This window comes from Cupressus sempervirens, chromosome 8 (assembly GCF_028749045.1).
Source record: "Cupressus sempervirens isolate cs-2001-9-10 chromosome 8, ASM2874904v1, whole genome shotgun sequence".
Lineage (NCBI taxonomy): Eukaryota > Viridiplantae > Streptophyta > Pinopsida > Cupressales > Cupressaceae > Cupressus > Cupressus sempervirens.
The window spans coordinates 710,479,237-710,487,184 of NC_143125.1; the positions used below are offsets into that span (position 1 = coordinate 710,479,237).

A 7,948-nucleotide genomic window follows, 5' to 3' on the forward strand; every position below is an offset into this window, starting at 1 on the left:
TAACATTGTTATGGTTTCATGCAAACCATTTGACAAAATGCCTTTGCCTTCGACTATAGACAAAAGCCCATTTTTTTCAAAACATTCTCAAGTCTGAGGCCAAGCCTCTCGAAATTTGTTATATATTACCAAGTAAGCTGGAGGTATGGTTCTCACAAAGCTCATACAAAAGGGAGCACAAAAACTTGCTCGAAATTAACACAATAGCCAGCATGCTCACTGCCACAACCATATGTTTCTCACAAAACTCAACTTGGTGGGAAACATATGTTTGGGGCGAAGCTAAATAAACATAAATAAGGTGACTTCCAGTCATATCTCTCCACAACTTCCACATTCAAAGGTGAATACATGTAGACCTTCGCATCGCACGTAGTGCATATACTCATCTCTGAATGTAAAATTTTACAATATGCAAATCTAATAACTTTTACATTATGCAAAATGAAAGTAACATGGGATTCGCAAACAGAGTGAAAGAGTAGGGTAAGAAATTGCCCCCCTACTTGAACAACTGAAGATGGAAGATTGTTCCTCAATCCAAGCTGATGCCAAAACCCCAAAAACTAAATTCAACACCGGTGAGCAAACTCTACAATGTCAACTCACGCAATTCGCAGAAGACTTCACAATGGAGTGAAGCAGAAACCCCATAAACAACAACAACCAACTACTGAGAAATAACTCCATATAATTGCACCCAATAAGCAAGTTAACCTTCCAACCAACTCCCATTAAAATGCTGATATCTCAGCACAAAACCACAGATGTAAAATCAACAGAGCAATGTGGCTCAGAAACTGGCCCATAATCAGTAAAAACCCGACTCACATCAAGGTATGGCTAACTGCAACTTCAATGCCATAAGTTCAGCAGTTCCAAGTCCACCGCCATGAATATGGCTCAAAGAAAATAACAATGTTACCCTCCTTCATAGCAATCGATACCCATTTAGGGTTACATCAATGCTAATTTCTTAAGAGGTCATTTAACTCTCTTTTTAAAAATGAATACAAATGTATATGCCAACCTCCACTGAGGAGTTAGACCTTTAATCATAAGAAAACACTTATATAACTATATATAAATGCAAACCATGGTTCCCTCAATTAACCATTCAATATGAGTCATGAAACGAAACCATCTTAAGGGTTAACATGATCTAAATATTTAATCCCTATTTAGTTACATATATGAAAGTACAAAGAAGGATTTTGAATAAATTCAGCATATAACCATTTAAATATACCTGCAACATCAAGTCTACATACAACATGAAACAGAATGTAGTAAAAAAAGAGTCAAAAACATTATAACATAATCGATAATCTATCAACTTGAAATCATAGATATGCCAAATTCAATTCATAAAATCCTAAATCACATTTATTGCTAAAACATAGTTTTTTCATAGAAAATATGTTCAACATCAGTCTCATGATTCAACAATAGTATTATAACCAAGTTCTACAGAAAATCAATCATAACTTCAAAACAAAATCTTAAAACAGCAAAGTCCTAATTTGCAGAAAAACCCGAAGTAGTGGTCAGGCATGAAATCCTCTTCCACTAAACCTCGTTGGGCATAGCAAACCCTTGATGCAGTAGGTTCATTGGTTGGAAATCTTTCAGACACTCAGAGGACTAGGTTACAACACAAGCCATTTCCACATGCATATATATCCATTGCTTCAGATCCATAGTCTTTTAAGGAAGCATCAGGGATTCTAGAATGGGATATGGCTATAGAGGAAGAATATAATTCTTTGATGAAAAATAAGAGATGGGACTTAGTTCCCCTTCCTAAGGGAAGAAAAATGGTTCGATGTAAGTGGATCTATCAAACCAAATTTGTAGCAGATGGAAGGGTCGATAAACATAAGGCTAGACTAGTTGCCAAAGCTTTCTCATAGGTTCTAGGATACAGAGACTTTTGTACTAGTTGTCAAATTGAACTCCATTCGCCTAACACTAGCGATTGCTGCAACTCAAGGTTGGGTTGTCCACTAGATGGATGTTAGGAGTGCTTTTTTGAATGGTGATCTTCATGAGGAAATTTACATGGAGCAGCCAAAAGGGTTCATACAAGATTCTACTATGGTTCGCAGATTGAAGAAGTCTATTGATGGTCTTCAACAAGCTCCTTGGTCTTGGTATGCCAAAATGGATTCATTCCTCCTCTCAGCAGGTTTCACTAGATGTCACTCTGATTTGAATGTTTATACTCTTTAGAAGGATGACTCTCACTTGATCCTAGTGCTTTATGTAGATGACTTGATCATTTCTGGGAGGACTTCATCCATCATTTCCAGTGTCAAGACCTCTCTATAGGATAGATTTGTGATGACAAACTTGGGTTTGCTACATTACTTCCTTGGAATTGAGATCACATAGTCTTTAGTAGGGATAACACTTTCACAACCCAAGTATGCTCTTGACTTGCTTTCTTGGTTTCACATGAGTGACTGCAAGCTTGCTCCTACTCCATTCCTATCAGGTGTCAAGCTAGAGGCTAACTCCACTTGTTGATGTTGCTTTATATAGACAGTTAATTGGGAGCCTTATCTACTTGACACATACATGCCCTAATATTGCTTTTGCAGTTGGCATGGTTTCACGTTTTTGGAAGAACCTCATGAGCTTCATTCGAAGGCTGCCAAGCACATTTTGTAGTACACCAAGGGTACATATACAGATGGGATACATTATGCAGTAGGTATAGGGCTTTAGCTGATTGAATACACAGACTAAGACTATACAAGAGACTTAGATTCTTGAAAATGCACTTTAGGGTACATATTTCATCTTGGTTCTAACCCTATTTGTTGGCAAACTAAGAAGCAAAACAATGTTGCTCTTTCTTCCATAGAGGCTGAGTATCGAGGAGCTGTCAATGTAGCTACAAAGGCACTTTGGTTATAGCACATCCTAGAGGAGTTTGGATTTGATCTATCTAATCTTACAATTATTCATTGTGACAACTAGAGTGCCATTGAAATCACTAAGCATCTAGTTTAGCATCATTAGACTAAGCACATCGAGGTTCACATGCACTATATCAGAGAGCTGATTCATGAAGAGATCATTGCAATACAATACTGTCTACAATAGAGTAGATCACTAATATCTTCACCAAACCCTTCACTGAGATAAAGTATATTCATTTATAAGATCTCTTAGGGGTGCGAGATGTTGCGAAAAGTGGAGTCCCTTGACTTCTCTCTTCTTCTTCTTCAAGGAGGGATTTTTTCCTCTTATGAGGTCTTCTTTTCTCTCATCTTCTTTATTATACTCATCTCTCTTTTTGGAGGAGGGATTTTCCCACGAGGTTTTCCCTCTTTCTCCACTTTATGAGAGATTGCATTGCATCATTTTAGCATTGCTTTTGGACATGGGTACCTAACATGGCCTCGTAGCCTGGACCCATCATGCATTAGTGAGCTTAAATGCATTCCCCTAAGTTGCACTTAAGGGGGGGTTTTTGTGTAAATAGGTATTTACTATTTACACTTTACTTAAGTTTACTTAGGTTAGTGTATTATTTTATTATTTTGCATTATTTTTTTTATGAGACACTTAAGAGTTTGCGTACCTTCTTGAGTTGTCATGTAGACAACACAGAAGTTTGCATCATTCACTAAGTTGTCATGTAGACAACACAGTCATTCACACTCCTAATTTTGCACATGTTTTCTACAACACTGATTTGTATGTCACACATTTGTAGGCTTATCGTCTCATCATCACACTTACTTTTGTGCTTAATAGAGGATAACCCATATCTAGTAGACATGTGCTTGGTTGTATGACTAAGCATGATGCTGATTCCAAGACATTCGAGATGCATCTCAGAGGCTTTTATATTCAGGCACTACTTGTGTACTTGTACATTGTATTGAATACTATACAGTTATTCTGATAATACTCTGGTCTGATTTATGCTTGTGTTTTGAGTTCCTTGGTCTTGGGTGAATTCTGCCCTAAGGTAGATTCTTACAAAAATAAACATTAATAGAAATTTTTTCGAAGAGTATAGATTAAAATTGTTGCACATAGTTACTGAAACATGGATTAATAAGGAATAGGAACATGAAAACTATAGTCTCTGCCTATGACTAGGTGAGACTGAAAACATATAATTAATAAATAAAAACAAAAAAAGCACTATGATAATTAAACAATTACACTATATCATACAATAAAACTGATCAAATATGCAATCTTATACCTTAGAATAGTGTTTTACATATTAGATTGTTACATATTTTCATTTAACGGCCATGCCACATTATTTAAAAACAAAAACATGTCTACTTCCACTTCTACTTACATATATGACGCATCGAATTGCTTACGTTATCTGTAACACCAATAAGTTCGAGCGTTCTAGATGCTTACAAAGTTGCAGTGGCCATATTCGAACAGAAAACTTTTGTCAAATTCTAAGCCAACCCCGTACAACGGTAAGTATTTTCACCCAATTTCGTGTTATACAGCGATCAGCAGCTAAAATTAGCTCATCATACAAATTGAAGGCTCTCTTTCTCAGCCTCTTATTGAAAGTCAATATTCCAATCACAACCGAGAACCCCAAACCAGAACTCAATCCAAGTCCGACTGCCCATTCGACCATTTCATCATCTGAATTATCTGTTTCACCATTTGTCTCTATATTCGTGCAGTTGCTATAGTCAGAAGAGTTGTTGCAGACTAATGTATTGCTAAATGGAATCCCACTTCGCTTAGGATTACCAAAGTAGGACGACTCTCCAAAGGTTAGGAACTGCCCTCCAAGGGGTACTTTTCCTTCGAACATGTTGTAAGACAGATTCAATATCTCCAAATAACTCAGAAACTCAAGTTCTAAGGGAATTTTGCCATTCAACCTGTTTAGCGAGAGGTCGAGAGACTCTAGCTGCTCCATGCCTCCTAATGTTTTCGGGATTCGGCCACTGAGATGATTTGCTGAAAAGTTAAGGGTTACCAAGCCCTTAAGGGATCCCAGTTTGAGAGGAATGTTCCCCGATAGATTGTTGTTTGAAAGATCAATACATTTAAGAATAAAAAGAACTTTCTCAAAGTCGGCATCCCGACCTTTCCAGGAAATTGCAACTTTGTTTGTGTATATTTTGTTATCTGAAGTGAGCTTTTCCAAATGGTTTGGATTACTCTGCGATGCATTGACCATTGAAAGCAAGTTTGTAAGGTTGCTTGGAATGCATCCTGGAAGCTGGTTGCCAGAAAGATCCAGAATTTGAAGACTTGGAAGCAAAATTATCTGGTGGGGGATGGTGCCATGAAAGCGATTGGACCTTAACACCAGCACATGTAGATTTTCTAGCCTTCCGATCCAGTGGGGAATGGTGCCTTGTAAATTATTGTTTCCCAAATCCAGTACTTTCAGAGAGCCACATGTTGAAATGGACGAGGGAAGAACTCCTCTCAACTGATTCCCGGACAGCTTCAATCTATGCAACTCTTTCAGGTTTCCCCATTCTGCTGGTATTTTACCTTCGAGATGATTATCCGCCATATCTAGAACACTGATAGAAGAACAGTGCCTTGTTACACGAGGAGGAATCATGTTGCTCAGCATATTACTTGAGAGGTCGAGGACCTGCAATTCTGAATCTGAAGTGCAAATGGAATCTGGAATAGCTCCACTGAGATTATTCTTAGACAAGCATAAGAACCACATATTTGAAAGATATGCACCCACATGAGCAGGAATAGAACCATTAAACTGATTCATCGACAGGTCCAGCAGACGTGCATTAGGAGGAAGAAGAATAGACCCATCTAAGCTGTTATTGTGCAGATCCAGATACGAAACAGTCATGGATGTTAGTCTAGATGGCAGTGAACCTGTTAGTCGATTGCAACTAATGTTCAAATAGAAAAGACTGGGTAAGTCCCATATCCATGATGGAATATCTGTTGCGATACTGTTGACAGATAGATCCAGCTCTTCCATGTAATACCGGGTCACTAGAAACGACGGAATTCTCTCTAACTTGCAGGAAGACAGTCGCAGAGCCCTGAGCTTTTTAAACTGTGGAAGCCATGCTGAATCACTAGTCACGATTAGGTGATTATCGGAAAGGAACAGATCTTCGAGTCTAGTGAGATTGTCGAAAAGAGAAAGGGAAATGGAGTCACTTAAATTGTTGGAGTTGAGCCAAAGGTGTCTTAAGCTAACAAGATTTGAAATTGTGCGTGGAATCGGGCCACTAAACTGGTTCTGACGGAGGTCAAGATATGAAAGGGAAGAAAGAGATCCCAACGAAGGTGGGACTGGTCCTGTTAACTTGTTGTAGAACAGATCCAGAGAAACAAGTTTGGAAAGATTGGTGATGGAAAGAGGAATTTCACCTTGAATGCAAGTATTGACCAGACGAAGAATCTCCAAGGATGACATATTTCCAATAGCAGATGGAATTTCGCCCTCCACAGCTGTCCGCGAAAGAACAATGCTTGTCAGTGATGGAGAAACTTGTCGCTCAATGAAAGAAATGTCTCCTCCAAGATAGTAATTCTCAGAGAGATCAAGTGAGAGCAAGTGGGCGGTCACATTTTCAAACCAAGCTGGAATCTTACCTGACAAAGAATTCTGCGAAAGATCGAGATGGAGGAGAGAAGTGAGATTGAGCAGGGAATTGGGAATTGGTCCGCTAAGCCCAGAGTCAGACATGGTGAGCTTTTGAAGGTTGTGTAGCCCGCCAACAGCTTTCCCCCACGCTTTGCTCGCAGACATGTTCACTCAACCAAGAGACAGGTATTTTAAGCTCACCAGATTTGTTAATCTTTCTAAACTCACATAAAAATCATCAATACCAGCATCTGACAAATCTAGAAGAGTGAGTTTCTTAAACATTCCAATACGTGTAGTGATGTTACCTTGGAAGTAGTTATCACTCAGATCGAGGAGTTCCAACTGTGGAAGCTCAAACACGGATGAATTTATGCGACCATCTAACCCGTATCGTCCCAAATCGAGTCGAGAGACGTTGCCAGTGCCAAGGTTGCAACTGACTCCGCTCCAGGTGCAGCAATTGAGTCCTTTCCATGAACTCAGTCTGTTTTTATCCTCATCTTCAACTGCTGTCTTGAAGTCCAGTAGAAGATTTCTTTCAGTGGAAGGGCACGCAATTGCCGGAGAAGCGAGGAAACAGAAGAGACTACATGACATTGATATGATTACAAGCGCAACTCTGTCATATGAAACCGTAGATTCCATGTCTTCGGCAAACCAAAATGCGTGTATCTTATTCTTCAATGAAAAGAGCCGATCAGAAATCAAGGAAATTTATAGGCAGAGGGAGTGCCGAGTATTATTGAATTTATTATTGAATTTTTCCATTTTATGGAGAATGCTGATGTGGCAAGGGACAGTTTCCTAATAGATGGGTGCTAATAGATAAGTGGGCAAGAAAATTTCATAGAAATGATGTTGGGGAGAGCTGGGGATGGAATAATGGAGAAGGCACGCGTACGAAAACGCGTAGCAATTTTCTCCAAACAAGACCAATGATTTTTTATCGCTCAAACGTCACTTTTCGAGTGACAAGTGAGAAGCCTACTGATTTCTTTATTCACGCTCTAAATGTAAGTCAGAATTAGTCTTAATTTTGTGGAATATTTGATACTATCTAGATAACATGAATGGTAAAGAGCATGCCGAAGGTTATATCCCATGAGCGATTAGCCTTGGGTAAAAATTTCCATGGATATGTCTCCGTTCCCATGGTAATAGTGGGCCGTCTAAATGGTTCGTACGTAGACTAATACTGACTTACATTTTATGGAGAATTGAGGGAGTGCCGTGCCGTGTATTGTTGAATTTTCCGCATTTTATGAAGAATAGATTAATGGTAGTGCCGTGTACTGTTGAATGACTCGAGAAATAAACAGAGCTGTATTTTGTCATCTGCAGTATTCAATTAAAACG

The 7,948-nt window shown here is 38.8% G+C and overlaps 2 protein-coding genes across 2 annotated transcripts; both read right to left on the bottom strand.

Moving 5' to 3' along the window:
• Positions 1-4,205: 4,205 nt before the first annotated feature.
• LOC149544400 (uncharacterized) lies at positions 4,206-6,754 on the bottom strand. The gene has a single exon (XM_089798835.1). It carries the CDS (start codon positions 6,752-6,754, stop codon positions 4,436-4,438), a length of 2,319 nt encoding a protein of 772 aa, XP_089654961.1. The 3' UTR covers positions 4,206-4,435.
• A 6-nt stretch (positions 6,755-6,760) lies between these two features.
• LOC149544401 (receptor-like protein 50) lies at positions 6,761-7,237 on the bottom strand. The gene has a single exon (XM_089798836.1). The coding sequence runs from the start codon at positions 7,235-7,237 to the stop codon at positions 6,761-6,763; it is 477 nt and encodes a 158-aa protein (XP_089654962.1).
• Between the last annotated feature and the right edge of the window lie 711 nt (positions 7,238-7,948).

Excerpts from the sequence above, each read along its gene's own strand:
- LOC149544401 (XM_089798836.1), bottom strand. The coding sequence starts at position 7,237 with ATGGAATCTACGGTTTCATATGACAGAGTTGCGCTTGTAATCATATCA.
- LOC149544400 (XM_089798835.1), bottom strand. The coding sequence starts at position 6,754 with ATGTCTGCGAGCAAAGCGTGGGGGAAAGCTGTTGGCGGGCTACACAAC.